At 49.6% G+C, this 22,500-nt stretch overlaps 1 protein-coding gene across 4 annotated transcripts in view; it reads right to left on the reverse strand.

Annotated features, from left to right (window-relative positions):
• Positions 1-17,499, reverse strand: part of Mad (mothers against decapentaplegic homolog 1) — a 63,110-nt gene extending 45,611 nt beyond the window's left edge. For all 4 annotated transcript variants that reach the window (XM_086548294.1, XM_043011987.2, XM_043011986.2 and 1 more), the window contains exon 1: positions 16,939-17,499. In XM_086548294.1, the coding sequence (XP_086404420.1) occupies positions 16,939-17,169 (231 nt within the window). In that variant the 5' untranslated portion in view covers positions 17,170-17,499. The remainder of the gene's footprint in view (positions 1-16,938) is intronic.
• Between the last annotated feature and the right edge of the window lie 5,001 nt (positions 17,500-22,500).

A 22,500-nucleotide genomic window follows, 5' to 3' on the forward strand; every position in this document is an offset into this window, starting at 1 on the left:
TACACGGACACACACAAAAGAGAATTCTTCCTATTCCCCTTCTCCCCTTTCCTCCTTAATCCTTCCCTCGTCCCTTATCCCCCTGTCCCTTCCAGCATTTCCTCTGATGGATTGATTATCTAAATCAAACTGCCGCGCCAACATCTAAGCTCATTAGCGGACATTTCCCTCTAAGCTCGTGGCATTTCGCCCGATTGAACTCCCGCCGCTCGGACGGACAGTCGGACACCCCTGTTCCGTGCACTCGACCTTCCTTACTATGTTCTTCCTGTCTTCTTCTATACCTCGTCCCCCCCCTCTCCTTCCATGCCCCCCTTCTCTACACCACCTCTCTCCTCCTTCCTTCTTCTACGTCCTCTCTACTCTACTCTACTCTACTCTACTCTACTCTACTCTACTCTACTCTCCTCTCCGTTCCTCTCCTTTCTCATCTCCTCGCCTCCCATTCTTCACCTCCGTTATTACTTCCACCATGCTCTTCCACACCCTTTCACACACCAACTTTCGTGGCGTTGTCGAGTCGAGACCTTTTCTCTTCCGAATCTATACTGCAATTATGTGCCAAGTGCTATCCTAAATATGCCAGGCCAAGCTAAGTCAAACGAGAGAGGGAGGGAGATATGGAGGAAGGAAGGAAGGAAGGAAGGAAGGAAGGAAGGGAGGGAGGGAGGGGGGAGAGCGAGAGAGAGGGGAGGGAGAGAGAGAAAGAGAGAGAGAAAAAAAGACAGAAAGAGAGAAAGAGAGAGAGAGAGAGAGAGAGGAAAGAGAGAGAGGAAAGAGAGAGAGAGAGGAGAAAGAGAGAGAGAGAGAGAAAGAGAGAGGAGAGAGAGAGAGAGAGGAGAGAGAGAGAGCGAGGAAGAGAGAGAGAGGAAGAGAGAGAGAGAGAGAGAGGAAGAGAGAGAGAGAGAGAGAAAGAGAGGGAGAGAGAGAGAGAGAGAGAGAGAGAGAGAGAGAGAGAGAGAGGAAAAGAGAGGGAGAGAGAGAGAGAGAGAGAGAGGAGGAAAAGAGAGAGAGATAGAGAGAGAGAGAGAGAGAGAGAAGAGAAAGAGAGCGAAGAGAGAGAGAGAGAGAGAGAGAGAGAGAGAGAGAGAGGAGAGAGAGAGGAAGAAAGAGAGAGAGGAGAGAGAGAGAGGAAGAGAGAAGAGGGAGTGAGAGAGAGAGAGAGAGAGGAGGGAAGAGAGGGAGAGAGAGAGAAGATAGATGAGAAAGAGAAGGAAAACATGAGAAAGAGAAGAGAGAGAGAGAGGAAATATTGTGAGAGAGAGAAATGAGAGTGAGAAAGAAAGAGAGAAAGAAGAAAAAGAAAGAAAAAAGGAAAGAAAGAAAGAAAGAAGAAAAGAAAGAAAGAAAGAAAGAAAGAAAAAGAAAGAAAGAAAAAGAAAGAAAGAAAAAGAAAGAAAGAAAGAAAGAAAGAAAGAAAGAAAGAAAGAAAGAAAAAGAAAGAGAGAAAGAAAGAGAAGGAGAGCGAGAGCGGTTCTCTGGAGAACGAGTGCCTCCTTCCGTGTGAGGCAAAATGTTGGCAGCGAGACCTTAATAGGAAGGATGCACGCTGCGCCGGTACAGGTGGTACAGACAGGCAAGGCAGGTTGGCAGGCTCCTAGGACTCTCTCCTCCCCTCCCCTATCCCTATTAATCTAATCTCTTCTCTTCTCTTCTCTTCTCTCTCATCTCTTCTCTTCTCTTCTCTATTCTTCTCTTCTCTTCTCTCTCATCTCCCTCCCCTCCACCACACTTCACCCAATCCTATCCCATCTCATCCCACCCCCTTGCCCCTCCCCTTTCCCGTTGCGTCCTGACCCAGGTGGGTAGGTCGGTCGGTGGGTGGGATGGTAAGTAGGTAGGTTGGTAGGTAGGTTGGTAGGTGGGCGGGCGGGCGGGCGGGATGGGTCCACCCCACCCACCTGGAACGTCCCTCCCTCCCTGGTACGTACCTGGGCTACCTGAATGGCCTCACCGCAACACCCGCCAGACCCGTTTCATCATCTCAATCACCGTTTTCACCACATTCAATCAATCAATCATCAATCAATCTCATCTTCATCATCAATCATCACTTCACCCTTGCCTCTTCTCTCGAGAGACGAACCCGCAATATACCATGATACAGCATACTCCCCTCTCAAGACAGTCCGAAGATATATATATATATACCCGACATATCCGAGCAGATCAAAGTCTCGCGTGCCGTGCCGTGTCGTGCCGTGCCGTGCCATGGGGCGATTTTTTTTTTCAACAGCTTCCCAAGGAAATAAATGATTTGTTTCATTGGCAGAGGAGATACCGTGCACCTGTCTCCTCTCTTCCTTTCTTTTCTTTTCTTTTCTTTTCTCTTTTTTTCGCCTCATCCCACTGCTCCCCCGAAGAGCTGGCAATCCTACTACCTCTGCCTTGCCCCAGGACGTGCCCGCCCTCCTGCCCGCCCTACCTCTCCCCTCCCCTCCCCCAGCGGCTGGAGTAGGGATGCGAGGCAGGAGAAGGGGGAGGGGGAGGGGAGTGGGAGTGGGAGTGGGAGTGGGGGTGGGAGGGGGAAAGCGAGTCGACCCCAGGCGGCCCGCGCAGGAACGCTATGACGTATCCTGCACAGGAAATATTCCTTATAAGGAGACTTTGGCCGCCTCTACGACCGCCACGTGTGTACGAGCGACCGCTTGCCCGCCCGCGTGCGCGCCCGCACGCTCGCTCACCTTGCTCGGCATGGCCTGGCATTGCAATGGCGCTCGTGGGGGTGGGGGTGTGTGGGGGGGTGATTCCTCCTGCCAGACACTCTTTTGTGTCGCAGGAGCTGGAGCAGGAGCTGGAGCTGGAGAAGGCGGAGGAGGAGGAGCAGGAGCAGCACCTGGAGCGGGAGGAGCGTCTTCCCTTGCGCAGACGCCCGAGGAGGACCTCGGCCGGGGTCGAAGCGTCGCGGATTCCGAACTTGCGCGACACGGTGGCTGTGCCTTCGCCTCGCGCCTCAAGATGTTCGCGGCGTGACCATCCCAGACGGGGGCCGCGTGACGTCACATGGGGGTCAGTGAGTATGTATGCCTTGCCTTTTGCGTCTGCGTCAGGGGGCATTCGCACGCCAGCGCCGTCGCGTTGCGGCATCGTCACGTAAATCTTCACTCCACGTGCAGTCTCTCCAAGGCCTACATGAGCGTATACACAGCCTCACCCGCACACACGCACATGGGACACGACACCCGTACACAAAAACACAAATCCGAGCACACAAGCATTCACGCCCCTCCCCCACCCCCTACCGGGTAGGGGGTGGGGAAGGGCCTACCCCAGGGCCAACCCCCACCCCCGCCATGCACCCAACACACCTACGTTCGTTCATGCGCGAGAGCACGCCACTCATGCACATGACGGGCAAGACGAGCATGGAACAGCCAGACGCCATGAAGAAGAAAAAACAGAGAAAAAGTAAAAGGAAAAAAGGGAGGAGGAGGAGGGAGGTAAAGGGAGGGGGAGGGAGGTAAAGGGAGAGAGAGGAAGGTGGGAGGAGGAAGAAGAGAAGAAGAGGAAGAGGAGGAGGAAGAGGAGGAGGAGGAGAAGAGGAAGGAGGAGAAGAAGAAGGAGGAGGAGGAGGAGGAGATGGAAGAAGAAGAAGAGGAGGAGGAGGAGGAGGAGGAGGAGGAGGAGGAGGAGGAGGAGGAGAAGGAAGAGGAAAGAGGAAGAAAAGGAAGAGGAAGGAGGAGGAGAAGGAGGAGGAGGAGGAGGAGGAGTAGAAGGGGTGAGGGAGAGGAAGGATGAGAAAGGAGGAAGAGGAAAAAGGAGGAGTAGAAGTGAGGAAGAGGATGAAAGAGGAAGGAAGAGAAAGGAAGAGTAAGGAAGAGAAAGGAGGAGGAAGGGAGAGAAAGGAGGAGGAAGGAAGAGAAAGGGGGAGGAAGGAGGAGTAGGAGTGAGGAGGAGGATGAAAGCGGAAGGAAAAGAAAGAGGAAGGAAGAGAAAGAGGAAGGAAGAGAAAGAGGAAGAAAGAGAAAGGAGGAAGAAAGAGAAAGGAGGAGAAAGGAGGAGGAAGGAGAAGAAAGGAGGAGGAAGGAGGAGTAGGAGTGAGGAGGAGGAGAAGGAAGAGGAGGCTGGGATAGGGGGGAGGGCTGAGTCATGGACACTTGAGATGCCCGGGGACCTGTTCTACCTTGGTGCGGGCTCGGAGGAGGAGGGGGAGGAAGGAGAGGAGGGAGAGGGGGGAGGAAGAAGAGGATGGGGGGAAGAGGAGTAGGGGGGAGGAAGTGGAGGGGGGGCGAAAGGGAGGAGGGGAGGCGGGGACTAAATGGGTGAGGGGAAGGAAAAGAGAGAGAGAGAGAGAGAGAGAGAGAGAGAGAGAGAGAGAGAGAGAGAGAGAGAGAGAGAGAGAGAGAGAGAGAGAGAGAGAGGAGGAAGGAGAGAGAGAGAGAGAGAGAGGAGAGAGAGAGAGAGAGAGAGAGAGAGAGAGAGAGAGAGAGAGAGAGAGAGAGAGAGAGAGAGAGAGAGAGAGAGAGAGAGAGAGACGAGAGGGAAATAAATCGGGTGATGAAACTATAAGAAAAATAAAAGTAGAACGACCGAACGGAGAGGGGAAGTAAGAAAAGAAAGAAAAGACAAGACAAGACAGAAAGAGGGAAGGCGAAGAAGTCAAAAGCGAAGGAAGGAAGGAAAATAAAAACAGGATAGAATAAAGAAAGGAAGGAAAAGAGAGATGACAGAGAAGAGAACAAAGAGACAAAGAGGAGAGGCGAAGGGCAGAGAGGAGCCAACAAAGGGACGCGAGACCACAGGGCGAGGGGAAATGCACAGGTGAGGGGAAGGAGGAGGGGAGGAAAGGTGGATCCCGTTGGCGGAGAAGAGGAGGGGACGCGACGAATAAAAGGGGAAGGAAGGAAGAAGATTAGAGATAAAAAGATTGAGGGGTGAGGGGAAAAATGGATGGGGAGATGAAGGACAAGGGAACAGAGGTGGAGTAAGGGAGGGAGAGGCGAGCGAGGGGGAGAAGGGGAGACAGGAGGGATAGGGGAGGGGAGAGAGAGGGAGAATATAGGGGTGAGGGGAGAAGTACGCATGGTATGTTAGAGGGTGGGTTGTGGATTAGGAGGAAGGATTGGAGATAGGTGTAATGGGGAAGAGAAAAAGAAAGACAACAAGAACCAAGAAGAAGGAGGGGAAAAGTAAGAAAAGGAAAGAAGGAAAGAAGAGAAGAGAAGAAGGATAAAAAGAAGTGAGCGGGAGGGGGAAGAGGGAGAGGGGGTTGGTGGAGAGAAAGAGGGGGGAGAGGGGGGCGGGAGAGAGTGGGGGAAGCGAGAAAAAGAAGGAGGGAACAGAGAAGACAAAAAGAACGTGGGGAAGGGAAAAACGAGAAGACGTAAAACACAAATCAAGACAAGAAGGAAAAGAAGGTAAAAGATAGTGACGTAAAGAAGGATACGCAGGAAGAAATAATAAGAAAGAAGAAAATGAAGATGAAGAAGAAGGAGAAGAAAGAAAAGAGATAGACAAAAGCCAAAAAACAACGGAGGGAAGAAACGAAGAAGAGAAAGAAGAAAGAAAGAATGATGTGTGCGAGGTGGTCGGGGCCTAAAAAAGAAGAGCAGGAAGAAGGAAAATAAAAGAGAAACGAAAAAAAAAGAGGGAGAAGGAAAAGCCAAAAAAAGAAGGAACGAAAAGAAGAATAAGAAGGAAAAGAGAGAAAAGAAAAGAAGTCACAAGCGAAAAAGAAGAAAGAAGGGAAAAACACAGAGGAAAAGGAAGGAAAAGAAGGCGAAAAGGAAAAGAAGAAGGAAAAAAGAAAAAAGAAGGGAAAAGAAAGAAAAAGAATGACATGAACAGACTGGTGAGGGGAATGGGGGCGAAAGAAAAAACGAGAAAAAAGAAAAGGAGAATGAGGGTAGGGGGGGAAAGAAGAGGGGAAGAGAAAGGAAAGAAGAAGGAGGGGAGAAAGAAGGAGGGGGAGAAGAGGGGGGAGGGGCGTCAGGGGGGTGTGAAGCGGAGGGAGGGAGGAGAGAGGGGGGGAAGGGGAAGAGGGGGGAGGGAGTCGACGGCAAGAAGGAGGGGAGGCAGAGGAGAAGAGCGGGGGGAGGAACGAAGGAGAGGGGGTGGGGAGGGGGACAGAACGAAAAGAGGAAAAGAAAGGGAAAAGAAGAAAAGAAAGGGAAAAGAAGAAAAAGAAAAGAAAGGAGGGGAGAAGAGAAGAGAAAGGCGGGGGAAGAAAGAAGAGGAAGGAGAAGAAGGAGGGAGAGAGAGAGAACGAAGAGGAGAGAGGGGGAAGGGGGGGGAGAGGGGGGTGAGGAGGGGGAGGGGGGGGGGGGAGGGGGGAGAAAAAAAAGGGGAGGGGAGGGGGAAGGGAGAGGGTGGGGGAGGGGGAAGGGGATAAAGGGTGGGGGAAGGAGGGGGGGGGAGAGAGGGGGGAGGGCGGAATGGGAAGGGGTATGGGGGGGGAGGGAGGGAGGGAGCGGGATCACAAGAGGGTGGAAAAAAAAAAAGGAAATGATAAAAGAAGACGAAAAGAAGGGAATTCAGAGGAGAGGGAGGGAGGGGGGGGGGGAAGGAGAGAGGCATGGTGGGAGGGGCGGGGGGGAAAAAAGGGGGGGAGGGGAGAGGGGGGGAAAAAGAGGAGGGGGAAAGGGGAAAAGGAAATAGAAGGGCAAGGTAAATGGAAAGAAAAAATGGGAGTGAATGATAATACAAGATAAAAGGGGAAGAGGGGGATAGGGGGGGGAAAAGAATGGGGGACAGGGGGGAAGAAAATAAAAGAAAGGAAAGAAAGAAATAGAAAGGAAAGATAAAGAGGAGTGAAAAATGAAGGAAGAAAAAGAAGGGGAAGGATAGGGGCGAAGAAAGAGAAGATAGAAAAGGGGATGGGGAGAAAAAAATAGGAAGGGGGCGGAGACGAGGTGGAGGGGGGATGGGGGAAAGGAGGAAAGATGGGGAGAAAGGAGGGGGAGGGGGGAAGTAAGAAAGGGAAGAGGGGAAAGAAGAGGGGGGAGGGGGGGAAGAAGAAGGGGAGTGGGGGAAGAAGGGGACGAGGGCGGAAGGGGTGGACGGGGGAGAGGGATGAGGGGGGGAGGGGGGGATAAGAAAGAGGGAAATGTGGTATAAGGGAGAAGAAAAAGAAAAAAAAAGAATTCGGGAAAAAGGAGGGGGAAGGGAGGGAGGGGAGGGGCGGGGGAAGGAGTGAAAGAAAAAGGAAAAAGGGAAAAGGGGGGGAATTGAGAAAGAAAAGAAAAGAAAAGTAGAGAAAGGAAGATAAAAGAAGATAGAGAAAAGAAAAGGAAGTAAAAACGAGATAATTGAAAGAGAAAGATAAAAGAAAATAGAAGGAAGAAAAGAAAGGAGGAGTGAAGGAAGGGGGAAGGTGGCGGAAGGGTAGGTGGGGGGTTAGGAAAAAAGAAAATAGAGAAGGAATGGGAGCAAAAGAATGGAGGGGGATAGGGATATGGGGAAGAAGGGGAAGGATTAGAAGTAGAAGAAAAGGAAAGGGGGTAGAGAAAAAGATGGAGAAGGAAGGAAAAAAAAGAAAGGAGAAAGAAAAGAAGAGGGAGGGCGAAAAGGAGGGGAGGGGGAGAATGAAAAGGTAGGGGGAAGGCAAGGGAAAGAAAAGTTAAGAATAGGATTAAGAAGGAAGGTGGGGAGGGGGAAGGGGAGAGGAGGTGCGGAGGTTTAAGCTAGGAGAAAAAAGAAGAAGGAGGGAGAGGAAAAGGAAGGGAAAAGGAAGAGGAAGAGTGGACAAGAAATGAAGAGATAAAAAAGAAGGAAAGAAGGAAGGATAGAAGGAGAGAGGGGGAAGAGAAAAAGAAAAGAAAATGGAAAGTAGGAGGAGAATAGATAGAATGATTAAGAAAATAGAAGAATGAAGGAGGGGCAAATGATGAAGAGTTGAATAGGAGAGAAGGAGGGGAAGTTGGAAAGGCGGTAACGGGGATAAGGAAGGAAGGAAAGAAAAGGACGGAAAGGGGTGGAAGGAAGAAGGAGGGAAAGAGAAACCATAAGAAGGAAGGGGAGAAGGAGGGAGGGGGAGAGGGAAGGAGGTAGGGGAAGAAAGGGAAAGGTAAGTAGAAGTTAAAAGGAAAGGAGGGAGGGAGGTGCAGGGTAGAATTGGAAAAATGATTGGGGGAAGGAGGGGAAGGGAAGGGAAAAAAGATAAGGAGGGGGGGGGGGAGGGGGAGGGAGAAGGGGAGGCAAGGAGGACGGGCGAGGGGAAATGCACAGGTGAGGGGAAGGAGGAGGGGAGGAAAGGGGGAGACGTGGGAGGAGAAGAGGGACGAGAGGAATAAAAGGGAAGGAAGATTGAGGAGGGAATGGGGGGATGAAGGAAGGGGAGAGGGGGAGGAGGGAGGGGAGAGGGGGAGGAAGGAGGGGAGAGAGGGAAGGGGGAAGAAGGAGGGGAGAGGGGGAGGGGGAAGAAGGAGGGGAAGGAGGGAAGGAGGGAGGGAGAGGGTGGGAGGGTGAAGGAGGGGATGAGGGGAAGAAGGGAGGGAAAAGGAGGAGGGGAAGAGGGGCAGATAGGAGGGGAGGGAAAAGGAAATAAGGAAGGGAGAAGGGAGGAAAGAGGGGAGGGAGGAGGGAGAGATGGATGGCCAGTAAAGTGAAAAGGAAAGAAGCAGGGAGAGAGGGGAATACCAAAGCCATGGCGAGGAAAAAAGAGATGTGGGGAAAAAAAAGCGAAGGGGGGTGGGAAGGGGAAAGAAGGGGCAGGCAGGGGTAGGTAGGGGGAAGGGGTTTGATGGGAAAATAGGGAGGGGTAGGATGTGGGGAGAGAGAGAGAGGGGGGGAGGGGGAGGGGGGGAGAGGAACATGTGGCAACATTTACGTCAAGTTGCACACGGCGATATCCCCGACGGGACATATAATGTGTGCGGGTGATTGTTATGGGATTTTGTTCTGGTCTCTGTTTTGTGTCTGTGAGATTGTGATTTTGACGTTGTTGTGTGTTATCTTGCTGTTAGTGTGTATATATAGAGAGCCGCGAGTGACGTCACAAATGCCGCTATACCGCCACCGCCGCCACCGCCGCTACACCGGTACAGACGCCGCCACCGTATCATCCGTATCTACTCTTCTTAATTTATCCATCTCCTCTAGCCACACCTACTTCTCTCAAACCCAAGGCAAGGTGGAGGAGGGAGAGAGGGAGAGAGGGAGGGAGAGAAAGAGAGAGAGAAAAGGGAAGAGAGAGGGAGAGGGAGAGGGAGAGGGAGAGGGAGAGGGAGAGGAGGGGAGAGGGGGGGAGGGAGGGAGAGAGAGAGAGAGAGAGAGAGAGAGAGAGAGAGAGAGAGAGAGAGAGAGAGAGATGAATGGATGGATGGAGAGGTGGAGGGAAAAAAATGACAGGAAGGTGGTGGAGAGAGGGTGGGCAGAGGTGGAGGAGGGAGAGGGTGGGCAGAGGTGGAGGAGGGAGAGGGTGGGCAGAGGTGGAGGAGGGAGAGGGTGGGCAGAGGTGGAGGAGGGAGAGGGTGGGCAGAGGTGGAGGAGGGAGAGGGTGGGCAGAGGTGGAGGAGGGAGAGGGTGGGCAGAGGTGGAGGAGGGAGAGGGTGGGCAGAGGTGGAGGAGGGAGAGGGTGGGCAGAGGGTGGGGAGAGGTGGAGGAGGGAGAGGGTGGGCAGCGGTGGAGGAGGGAGGGTCGAGGAGCAGAGGATGGATTTCACAGCTTGACATTCCGTGATCGGTCGCCGAACCGAACCTTTAGGTGGCTATGCCCGGAAAACCCAAAACGGGTTAACCGAAACTGGGCACGTCCCACTTCCTTTCCCGAATGCCGGATCATACGAATACCGGATTATGCGAATACCGGATTATACGAAAGTCGGATTATGCGAAAGCCGGATCATACGAATACCAGATTATGCGAAAGCCGGATTATGCGAATGCCGGATTATGCGAAAGCCGGATTATGCGAAAGCCGGATCATGCGAATGCCAGATCTTCCGAATAGGATCAGCGCTCACGTCAATCGTTAGTGAATCCTAACTCTCTGCGCTGCTGTCTTAATCAATATCTAACTATCAAATACATTAATCTGATGATAACCTACTGAACCTTTTCACTGACCTACAGTCTGTGCCTATTTCTGCGTTCTTTACAGCATCCATCTTTCCATCTTCCTGTATCTGTTAGATCCATATAAACATCTACGTATCCTTCAAAACATTTGCGCGCTTTCATCTATTCATCAGTCCATTAAAAAAGTATTTTTTAGTGTTTGGATACATACCAAACGGTTTAACAACAATAATGATAATCATTATCATGGCAATAACATTAAACAATAACAATTACGTGGCAATAATGACAATCCTCAAGTGATAATAATAATCATGATAACAGCAATAATCATTATCACTATTATCATCATTATTCCACCATTATCACCTCCCTTATCATCCTCACTATCACCACCACCATCATCCCTATCACCACCATCATCATCATCATCCCTATCACCACCATTATCATCCTCACTATCACCACCACCATCATTATTATCCCTATCACCACCATTATCATCCTCACTATCACCACCACTATCACAAACCGACTAATACTAAACCGACTAATATTAGCATCATGATAGCATGAATGGAGATAATAACGAACAGTCCCAAAAGTGATCAAAGCAACGATCGTGACCATAACATAGAAAGCAGTTCTACCCACGACCCCGATCATGCAAAGTCCTCGTTGCAGGTGCCCCACCAAGAGCTGTGACGTCATGCCGCCCCTCCTATATAGGGAAGCGCCGATGCACCGAGGGCGCGAGGAGCGGCCCGGGCCATTCTTGGGTCTCGGCTCACTTCTTGGCCCATTCGCCCGGGCCATTCTCCCGGGCCAGGTGCAGCCAGTCAGCCAGTCAGCCGGAAAGCGGGCAAGTAGGCAGGCAGGCCCGCCCGCCCCGCCCGCCCGCACACCTGGGCATCGCGCGCTTGCAATTGCCCACTGCCGCACTGGTTCCCCGCCCTCACCCGCGCCCACGCCCATGCCTCGGACACAGGTGCACGCCCCCGACCGGCAAGCAGCTCCGCCGCCCTTCCCGACCGACGCATCGCCGCGCTCTCACTCCGACGACCCGAAACGCCCCCTCCCCCCCTGCCAACACCTCCCCTACCACCTCTCTCTCCCCTGCCCATTCCCCTTCCGCTCCATTCTTGTGCCGTTTCTTTATCTTTCTCTCGCTCCACCACTCATCTCTCTATCACTTTCTTACTCTTCCATTTCCCTTTCCATCCCTTTTATTTGTTTTCTTTACTTTTCCTTTCCTTCTCTCCTTTCCCCTTTCAGTTGACTCCCATTTCTTTTTCTCCATCTCTTTCCTCCCCTTCCCCTCCTCCTCTCCTCTCCTCTACCTCCTCCTTCTCTTTCTCGCCATCTCCACCTCCTCCTCCCTCTCATTCTTTTCTTATTCTCACTTTCCTCCTCCTCCTCCCTTTTTTCCTCATTCTCATTCTCATTCTCATTCCCATTCCCATTCCCCTTCTCCCCTTGCACCCTCAGAACACTCCCCCCTCTCCTTTTCTTCCTTATCCTTATTCTCACTCTCCTCCTCCTCTCTCTTCCTCATCGTCCTTCTCCTTCCCATCCTCTTCCTCATCCTGTTTCTCCCCCTACACCTCATTCTCCTTCTTATTCTTATTATTATTCTCATTCTCACTCTCTTCCTCCTCCTCCTGTTTCTTCTTCTCCTTCTCCCTCTCCTTCTCCTTCTCCTTCTCCTTCTCCTTCTCCCTCTCCCTCCTCCTCTCCTCCTCTCCTCGCACCCTCTGAACTGCATCAGCGAGGGAGGGAGGGAGGGAGGGAGGGAGGGAGGGGGCGATCGCGAAAGACAAATAAATACACAAAAGACACTTAAGTCATTCACAGTCCGTTTTCATTCACTCACTCACTCACTCACACAAACACGGGCAGCGCAGTCTCTCCCCGTCTCCCTTCTTCCTTCTCTGAAAGACAAGACACATACGCAGGTGGGAAACGGAAACACACACACACACACACACACACACACACACACACACACACACACACACACACACACACACACACACACACACACACACACACACACACACACACACATACAAAAAAAATAATGATAATGATAATACTAATAATAATTATTATTATTATTATATTAAATAAAGCAAACAAACAAATAAATAAATAAATAAACAAATAAATAAGATAAATAAAATAAAATCCCTTCCTACTCACCATCCCCCATCCCCATCCTCCCCCCTACCTTCCTACCTTCCCCCCTCCACCCCTCACCCCTACCCCACCCCGAGCGCACACACCTGGCGGGCGGCCTCGCACCTGAATTTCCTGGCCGCGACCTAAGCCCAGGATGTAATTGGGCGGCGGGCGTCATCCTCCACGCCGCACAAGGGCCGCTAACCTGTCTCCACCTTGTCTATATATGTCGTCATCAAGACCTCTCTCTCTCTCTCTCTCTCTCTCTCTCTCTCTCTCTCTCTCTCTCTCTCTCTCTCTCTCTCTCTCTCTCTCTCTCTCTCTCTCTCTCTCTCTCTCTCTCTCTCTCTCTCTCTCTCTCTCTCTCTCATTTCCTCTCTTTTCTCCCCCTTTTCTATTCCTTTCTGCTTCTGTCTCTTTCTCCCCTCCCTCTCTCTCTTTCTCTCATTTCCTCCCCTCTCCCTTTTCTCTTTCTTTTTCTTCCATCTTTCTTTCTATCTATCTGCCTCTTTCTTCCTCTCCCTCTCTCTCATTTCCCCTCCCCCCTTTTCTCTTTCTTTTTTTCCATCTTTCTTTTTTTCTTCCTGTCTGTCATTATTTGCCTCTTTCTCCCTCTCCTTCTCTTTCTCTCTCATTTCCCCTTTCCCCTTTCTCTTTATTTTTTTCTTCCTTCTTTATTTATTTAGTTCTATCTATCTCTCCCTCTCCCTCAACCTATATACATACATACATACATACATACATGCACACACACACACACACACACACACACACACACACACACACACACACACACACACACACACACACACACACACACACACACACACACACACACACACACACACACACACACACACACACACACACACACACACACACACACACCTCGAAACCGCAAAAGACAAACAAACAAAACCAAAAAAACAGAAAACAAAACAAGAGAAAAAAAACGAATAACAACGAATGACAAAGAACTAAACAAGAACAAAAGAGAAGAAGTGGGAAGAAAGAGAGAGAGAGAAAAAAAAAAAAAAAAACACGAAGGCGCAGCTCCACCTTACATCACACGCGTCTGGGGCGCACCTGTCACCTGCCGGCCAGCTGATACTCGCGGCCGCCGTGGAAATCTCGACACACAATCACAGCCGCCCACTCAATGCCAACACCTGAACCCAAAACAGGACACGAGCAATGCACTCGGCCGGCCTGCCTGCAAGCCTGCCTGCCTGCCTGCTTATGCCTTCGCTCTCTTTCTCTCTCTTTTTTCTTTCTTTCTTTCTTTTTCTTTTCTCTCTCTCTCTCTCTCTCTCTCTCTCTCTCTCTCTCTCTCTCTCTCTCTCTCTCTCTCTCTCTCTCTCTCTCTCTCTCTCTCTTTCTTTCTCTTTTTCTCTTTTTCTCTTTTTCTCTTTCTCTCTCTTTCTCTCTCTTTCTCGCTGTTGTTCGCTCTCTTTACCTTTTTCTTTCCTTTTTTTTCTATCTCTCTGCCTACCTATCTCTCTAACTTTCTGCCTCTCTCTTTGTATCCCTCTCAGTCTCTCTTTACCTCCCTCAGCAGACAAAACCGCAAAGATTTCAATACTAAATAAAACAAGATTTACACCAAGGATAGTCACAAAAGGGAATCATAAATATTCAAATCAACTCACAAAGGCATAAAGCAATACTAAAAAAGAAAGAAAAAAAAAATACTCGGACCGACCTTCCGAACTAAACAATAACAACAACAAAGCAAAGAGGTAAACAATGCTAAGAAACAAACAAACAAAGAAAACAAGCAAAAAGGCCACGACCTCAAGGCGGGTTCGAGTCCCCGAGATCTTCCCCCCCCCACCCCACCCACCACCACCACCTAACAACCTCCTGGCAAGGGGAGGGGGAGGGGGGGGCGAGACCCGCAGCTATTCTCAAGGAATCCAGACCTCCTTGCCTTCCTTCGGAGAGATTCCAGACCTCTTCCTCTCCTCCTGAAGGATTCTAGGAGGAGCGGAGAGGAGAGATTCTCAACCTCCTTGCCTTCCTTCGGAGAGATTCCAGACCTCTTCCTCTTCTCCTCTTGAAGGAAGAGAGATTCTAGACCTCCTTATCCTTCTTCAAGGATATTTCAGTCCACCTTCTCCCAATCCTGAAAGAGACCAGATCTCTTCCTCTCCTCCTCTCGGAAGAAATATCTTTCTCCTTCTCCTTGCTCTCTTTCCTAGGCATTCCAGAGCTGTTGCTCCTGCTGCTGCTGGTTCTCCTCCTCCTCTTCCCCCTCCCCCTCCCCCCTCCTCCTCCTCTTCCCCCACCCCCTCCCCCCTCCTCCTTCTCTTTCCCTTCCACCTCCTACCCCTTCCCCATCTTCCTCCTTCTACCCCCTCCCCATCCTCCTCCTCCTAACCCCTCCCCATCCTCCTCCTCCTAACCCCTCCCCATCCTCCTCCTCCTACCCCCTCCCCATCCTCCTCCTCCTACCCCCTCCCCCTCCTCTTCCACCTCCAACTCCCCTCTCCCCTCCTCCTCCTCCTCTCCTGAAGGAATCCGACCTTCCTCGCTCGCCTCCCCAAGGAATCCCGGCTCCCCTTTCCTGTCCTTCAACTTGCCACCCTTGCCAAGGACTCGACCCTTCCCGCAGGACGCGTGGGGACGGAACCGGCCCTCGTTCCCACACGCCCACGCCCACGCCCGCTACAGGGCTATGTGTGTTGTTGTTTACGAGCAATGGCGATGATATAATGGTGATAGATACCAATAATAACGAAAAGAGAAGCAACAATAATAATAGTAACAATAAACATAACAAAAATAATAACAATACTAGTAATAATAATAATAATAACAATAATAACGATAACAATAACAACAATTAGAACAATAACAACAATAATAGCAATAACAACAAAAACAAAAACAACAATAATAAACAAAAATCATAAAAAATAAAACAACAACAACAACAATAATAACGATGAACTCTACACAGAGGAGAGAGCGAAAGGCAAAAACCTAAACATAGGTTTTCCTTTCCCTATACTGCCCGGGACAAAATATTACGTGAATGAAAAGAAATGAAGAACGAGAAGGAGAAGGAGAAAGAGGAGGAGAAAAGAAAAAGGACATGAAGAAATAAAAGAAGAAGAAGCAGAAAAAATGAAGAAATGGAAGAATGAAAGTAGAGCAAGAAGAAGAGGAACAAGAAAACGAAGAAGAAGAAGAAGAAGAAGAAGAAGAAAAACAAAAACAAGAACAGCTGCACCATTAACAAAGATACCCTAACCATAAAGAGAGACACAGAGGTAACTAAACAGCCCAAATAAAAACAAAAACAAATAGCCCTAAAAAAAAAAAAAAAACTAAAAGAGACAAAAAGACAAAAGATACACCATGCGACAGAAAACTATTTTTGCGATACTTGAGATCTGAGGTATCTAAACCGGTCTTAAATTACAGTATCTTAAAGCTTATCTTTTTTTCTCGCAATAAATTCATCATGGAATAAGTAAATGTTTTTTTTTTTCTGTGAGCTGAACACTGACTTGATCTGATTTGAATTCAATTAATTGAGTATCATTATCATCATAAATGAGGCGAAAGTGCAATTAGTAAGTTAAATGGAAATTTTGAAATACTCAGGATATTGCGATTAATTTTCATAAAATGATAACATATTAACAATATGCATCAAAGATAATAATAATGATAAAAGATACAATACAAACAAGACAATTAAATAATAATAATAATAACAAAAATGATAACAATAATTATAACAATATCATTATAATAATAATAATGTCAATAATAATAATAATAATAATAATAATAATAATAATAATAATAACAATAACAATTAAACACAATAATAATAAAACTAATAATAATAAAACCACTTAACGATCACAAATCCACAATAATAACAACAATAAACATATAATCACTAACATAAGAAAAAAAAGGTGATGATGAAGATAATGAACACATCAATAATGTAAAGAGTAATAAGAGTAATGATAAATCCCCAAAATATAATTATAAAAATGATAACTGAAGGTGATAATAGCCAATAATAATAAGGGTAATGTTCCATCATAATAATATTACTACTGTAACTATTTTCATAATTATATATATATATATATATATATATATATATATATATATATATATATATATATAATTATATATATATTAATTATATATATATATATATATATATATATATATATATATATATATATATATATATAAAAGTGTCACTATCACCATTTTAATGGTAACCGATGATACTAACAATTATGTAATACTGTAATAATAAATGATAACGATATTGATAACAGAAATAGTTTGATAACAATATTGATTATGATGATAATCATACTGAAAATAATAGAAACAACAACAACAACAATAATAATAATTATAAAAATAATAATGATAATAATAATAACAATAATAAAAACAATAATAATAACAACAATAATAAAAATAATATATATAGTAATAATGATAATGACAATAAGGATGATGCTAATAATAGTGACTATAGTAGTAGTCGTAAAAATAAAAAGAATAATAGTAATAATAATTAATGATAACAATAACAATAATAATAATAATAATAATAATAATAATAATAATAACAACAATAACAATAACAATAACAATAACAAAAACAATATCAATAATAACAATAATAACAATAATAATAATAATAATAATAACAATTTTGGCAATAATAAAAAAAAATAATAACCCCAGCCCAACCCCCCTCTCCCAACAACAACAACAACAACAAAAGAAGCGGACGCTGCGTGTGGCTTACCTGGAGGCGTCCGTCGAGGCTCCTGGGGATGGTGACGCACTTGGACTGCTGTCCGGGGCACGAGAGGGCGCGCTCCAGCTCCTCGATGGCGCCCTTCTTCTTCTTCAGCTTCTTGACGAGGGAGTCCACGGCCTTCTCGGCCCACTTCTCCTCCTCGTCGCCCTGCTTCCACCCCAGCAGCTTCTTCACCGCCGGGGACGTGAACGAGAACAGGGAGTTTAGGGCCGTCATGGCGATGGGCGCTCGTTCGCTGGCCTGCTTCCTTACTCGATCTTACTTGCTTACTGCTGCGGCAGGAGGAGGGGACGGGGACGAGGGGGACGGGGGCGCTGTTACTGCAGGCACGCAACGCAAGGCTCGGACGCGGTGAGTAGTGGCGTGGAGGGTAAGGGACGGGCTAACCAGGGCCCTGTCGATCGACGACGTCAACACAGGGACACTAAGGGCGTTGTGGTAGCGCTTGCGACCCCTGCGGAAGGACGGGCCGGTCACTCGTCAACGGAGATCCTCGCGAGGCCGATTCGTGGAGGCCGAGGGGGCACAAGCAGGTGGGGGGGGGGTCACAAGTGTCCCGGATGTACCAAGCTACCAATACTTTTACTTTCCACTGTCGGATTTGATCACTTTGGCGTGGACGGTTTGGTCTCTTACGTTATCTTATCGTATACAAAAACACAAACGGAAAACTTTGCACTTTGTTACCGAACTAGTTCGGTTTGGTTCTGCCACACTACTAGAGCGCTAGCGGCCGCGCAGGAAACACAAAGCAGATGCGAGAGGCACAGCAACACAAAGAAGTGCTCCTCGTGCTACAGACGAAGCCCGCTGGAGTCGAGGGACGGTCGTGAAAGGGCACTAAATTTCAGGCTCAATTTCGAGCATTTTCCAGCGCGTTTGCCTCCGCCGTTCAACTGGCCAAATAAAAGCCTTCTATGGTCCATTCACCTCCGGCGTCGTCTCGTTAATTGAATGACTGTCTGCGACGTAAACTCTGGCCCTACCACATTCTACGATCGCTCACAGTACGGCACACTTTGCACACGATGGCAAGGGCGAGTCGTTACTTTCCTCTGTCGTCAGCTTTATCACATGCCTCTCTTTCTCTTTCTCTTTCTCTCTTCCATATCCGCGGGGATTCGCTAGCACTGGCCGTGGCGAAGGGGCGCGATGGGCAGGGTGTCCATCACTCTCCTTCACTCCTGTCACCGCGTGTGCGCGCCTCCTGGAGAGGAGACTCGCCTCGTCACAACAACAACGGCAGCTGGTAAAAGGGTCGTGCACAGCTGGTCAGCCTCGGCGGGGGCGCATTCCCTAACGACGCTGCTCGTGGCACCAGTGGTCGCTGGGCACCTCCGACACCACTGTTGGCACCCTCGCGCGCACACTAGACACCCTGGTGCCGCCTCGCCGTCTCCACTGTGTGTTGGCACTCACGCGCCGCCCCCCGATGCCCTCGCCTGCATGCGCTCGTACCCGCTGGGCCACGGACGCCACGGACGCCACGGACACCAAGGTGCTGGCGCTGGCGCTGCCTGGGGCGAGCCGGCACTGCTGGAGGAACTGCCACGCACCCTCGCCCTCGCTCAGGCGATCGCGGCCGTAGATCGCCTCGCCTCGCCTCGCCTCGCAGCCACACACGCCCGGGCCACTTAGCAGGGGGATGAGGGAGAGGAGGAGGGGGAGCAGTAGGAGGACGAGGAGGGGGAGAAGAAAAGGAGGAAAAAGAAGAGGAGGAGAGGAGAGAAGAGGAGGAGGGGGAGGAGGCGAGGGGCTACCTATACCACCTTATCGCGCCGTTATCTCCTCATCTGCAAAGACAAGACGAGAAATACATTAGAGAACACTCTTACTAACGGCAACTCTGATCCCGCCCGATGATAGAGAGCGAGATAGCCCTAAAAATAAACAAAAAGACACCGAGGGCCACTGTCCGCGCCTGGCCACGTGATTGGCCACTCTGATGGACAGCCTGCCCGACCGACTCGAGGGACGCACGGAGGGCGGACGGGCGCAGGGCCAGAGGAGGAGGAGGAGGAGGAGGAGGAGGAGGAGGAGGAGGAGGAGGAGGAGGAGGAGGAGGAGGAGGAGGAGGAGGGAGGAGGAGGAGGAGAGGAGGAGGAGGAGGAGGAGGAGGAGGAGGAGGAGGAGGAGGAGGAGGAGGAGGAGGAGGAGGAGGAGGAGGATGCCGCTGCCGCTGCCGCCGCCGCAGCCGCCGCCGCCGCTGCCGCCGGGGGCCCCTCACAGCCTCTCGCATGCCAGCTTGGAACACTGCCTTGAGGTGGCAAGCAACCACGCTCCCCTCTCCTTACCCCCCCACCCTCGCCCACAACCCTTCCTATGGCTCCCCCCTCGCCCCTCCCAAGCCACTTACCCCCCGGCGATGGTAAGCACAATCGGATGGAGGAGATGCACTCGCTCTCTCACTCACTCACTTACTTACTCACTCACTCACTCACCTGCCAGCACGACCCCCGCTCGCACCGCACGCGGCTCCGCGACACACACTGCACGGCACGCCGCCTCACTACACACGATGAAAATGCTTCGAGCCGTTCGTCTGTTGGTTTGTCGGTCTGCCGCTACCCCCCTCCCCACCCCCTTTCCATCTCTCTCTCTCTCTATTCCTCTCTCTGTGTCTCTGTTTCTACCTCTACCTGTCACTCACCCTCCCCCCCCTCTCTCACTCTCTCCCTTCCCCCGTCTCCCCCCCTCCCTCCCTCTCACTCTATCTATCTCTATCTCTATCTCTCTCTCTATCTCTATCTCTACCTCTATCTCTATATCCCTCCCCCCCCTCTCTCTCTTTCTCTCTTTCTCTCTTTCTCTCTTTCTCTCTTTCTCTCTCTCTCTCTCTCTCTCTCTCTCTCTCTCTCTCTCTCTCTCTCTCTCTCTCTCTCTCTCTCTCTCACTCTCTCACTCTCTCACTCTCTCACTCTCTCTCTCTCTCTCTCTCTCTCTCTCTCTCTCTCTCTCTCTCTCTCTCTCTCTCTCTCTCTCTCACTCTCTCACTCTCTCACTCTCTCACTCTCTCACTCTCTCTCTCTCTCACTCTCTCACTCTCTCACTCTCTCACTCTCTCACTCTCTCACTCTCTCACTCACTCACTCACTCACTCACTCACTCACTCACTCACTCTCTCTCTATCTCCCTCTCTCACTCTCTATCTCCCTCTCTCACTCTCTATTTCACTCTCTCGCTCTCTATTTCACTCTCTCACTCTCTCACTCTCTCTCTCTATCTCTCTATCTCACTCTCTCTCTAGCTTACTCTCTCTCTATCTCCCTCTCCCTCTCTCTCTATCTCCCCCCCCTCTCCCCCGTCACCCTCCCTCCCCTACTTCCTCGACACTTGCCGTGGTTTCGGTTATCTTCCCCACAAATTTATTTACCTTCTTAAGAGGGAGGTGAAGAAACACCTTCTAACTAGTTTACCTAAGAACGCCAGCGCCACTTCCCTTCCCGACTCGCCCTCGCCCTCGCCTCGCCCTTCGTTTTAGCGGTCATTCCTCCGCTTCTCCCCTTTCTTTTCTCTTCTCTTCTCTTCTTTTCTCTCCTCTATTCCCTTCTCTTCTCTTCTGTCCCATGTAATTAGGCTTCTTCTACCATCACCTATTCCTGTTCCTTCTCTTCTCCTCTTTCTTCTTTTTTATATTCCTTGCCTTTCTACCTTCTACAAGATCACTATTTTCCTATTCTTCTACCTCCCCCGTTCGTTCCTTCCCTACCTCTATTCCTTCCTCCTTCCTAATACCTTATACCTCTCCCCTTCCTTACCCCCCTCCCCTCCCCTCCCCTCTCCTAACCGCGCAGGTGTACACAGGTGTGAGAGTCTGAGCCCGTGATACCCCTGCCACGCGGAGAATGCGTCGAGAAAGGGGGCGGCGTGCGGGCGTGGTGCGGGCGCGAAGCCACTAAGCCCCGAGAAATGAGGGGATCCCCCCTCCCCCCCCTCTACCCTCGGGTTTGAAAGCCACCTCGATCCTTCCCCTCCGCACCTGGTCTTCGGCTCAGTCTTACATAATCTCTGATGCAGAAATTCAGGTGTACAAAACTGTACATACATGCATCCATCTCTCCATCCGTCCATCCATCAATACATAAACACACCACACATCTCAGTCTTACATAATCTCTGATGCGGAAATTCAGGTGTACATACATGCAACCATCCCTCCATCCGTCCATCCATCCATCCATATATACATAAACACACACACACACACACACCTGCATGCACAACACCACCAACGCACCTAATACACACACAACTTCGGTGAGAGAGAGAGAAAAAAAATACTCCCGAGGCGGGATCGTGACTCCCAGGGATTCAGAGTCGATCAAAAAGCGTTTAATAATCGACTTGGCGGAACGACACACAATGGGGCGAGTGTCAAGGAGAGATCGGCCAATGACAGTGACAATGACAGTGACAGTGACAATGGGCGAGCTATAGCATAGGATGCGCGGCTAATATCATCCCCGTCTCTCACCCCGCCTCGCTTGGTTGTTTACCTCGGCTTGTGCCCTGCTCTCTCTGTCTATGCGTCTGTCTGTCTGTCTGTCTGTCTGTCTGTCTGTCTGTCTGTCTGTCTGTCTGTCTGTCTGTCTGTCTGTCTGTCTGTCTGTCTGTCTGTCTGTCTGTCTGTCTGCCTGTCTGTCTGTCTGCCTGTATGCATGTCTGCCTGTCCCTCTCCTCGATTCCCTTTCCACTTCCTACCTTTTTCTCTCCCATGAATTCCTCTCCCACTCCCCCCCTTCCCTCCCTCCCTCCCTCCCCTTCCCCCCCCTCCCTCCCAGACGAGAGCATGTGAACGTAGCAAAATTTCTAGCTCGATATGTGCCAGTTATGTGGACGCGCGCCAGGCCCAGCCAACCCCGTCCTTCTTGCGCGCCATTGTCATGTGGTGCGCTAAACTCCTCGGGTTGGATCCAATGTCTCATCCCCCCCTCCCTCCCCCCTACACCCTCATCCCAACCCCACGAACCCTAGTCCTATCCCTTCTCCCTGTGCCGTACCCTTGACCCCTTCCCCTACCCCTACCCCCTCCAACCCCCATACCCTTAACCCCTAAACACTCAGAAGAAAAAAGGGGGGGGGGGGGCGGAGAAAAGAAAAAAATCCACCTTACATATAAAGTTCACTTCTCTCTCTTTCTTTCTCTCTCTCTCTCTCTTTCTCTCTTTCTCTTTCTCTTTCTCTTTCTCTTTCTCTCTCTCTCTCTCCCACCCACCAACCAACTAAATACAACATTGATATCAACATTAATCCCGCCAGAAATGTAACCAACAACAGGAAACAATAACAAAGAGACATAGGCCTATATATATATTTTCCCACCGACTTCCCCATTTCCTAGAGGGCACTGGTCCCCCATTAAACCACATGACGTTGCTAATTACCTTCTCTAAACACTAAGATTAATATCTAAATTACGAGACTAAACGACTTCAAAAGACTAATTTATCGACCCTCAGTCTTTAGCATTCATTAAAAATCCAAGTCCGAGGAATATGACTCATTAAGTAAACTTTGCTCGTATACCCTTCTCATCAGCATCATCAT

This window comes from Penaeus japonicus, unplaced genomic scaffold, assembly GCF_977035675.1.
Source record: "Penaeus japonicus unplaced genomic scaffold, GWHDUDI00000001_assembly GWHDUDI00000020, whole genome shotgun sequence".
Taxonomy (NCBI): Eukaryota; Metazoa; Arthropoda; class Malacostraca; order Decapoda; family Penaeidae; genus Penaeus; species Penaeus japonicus.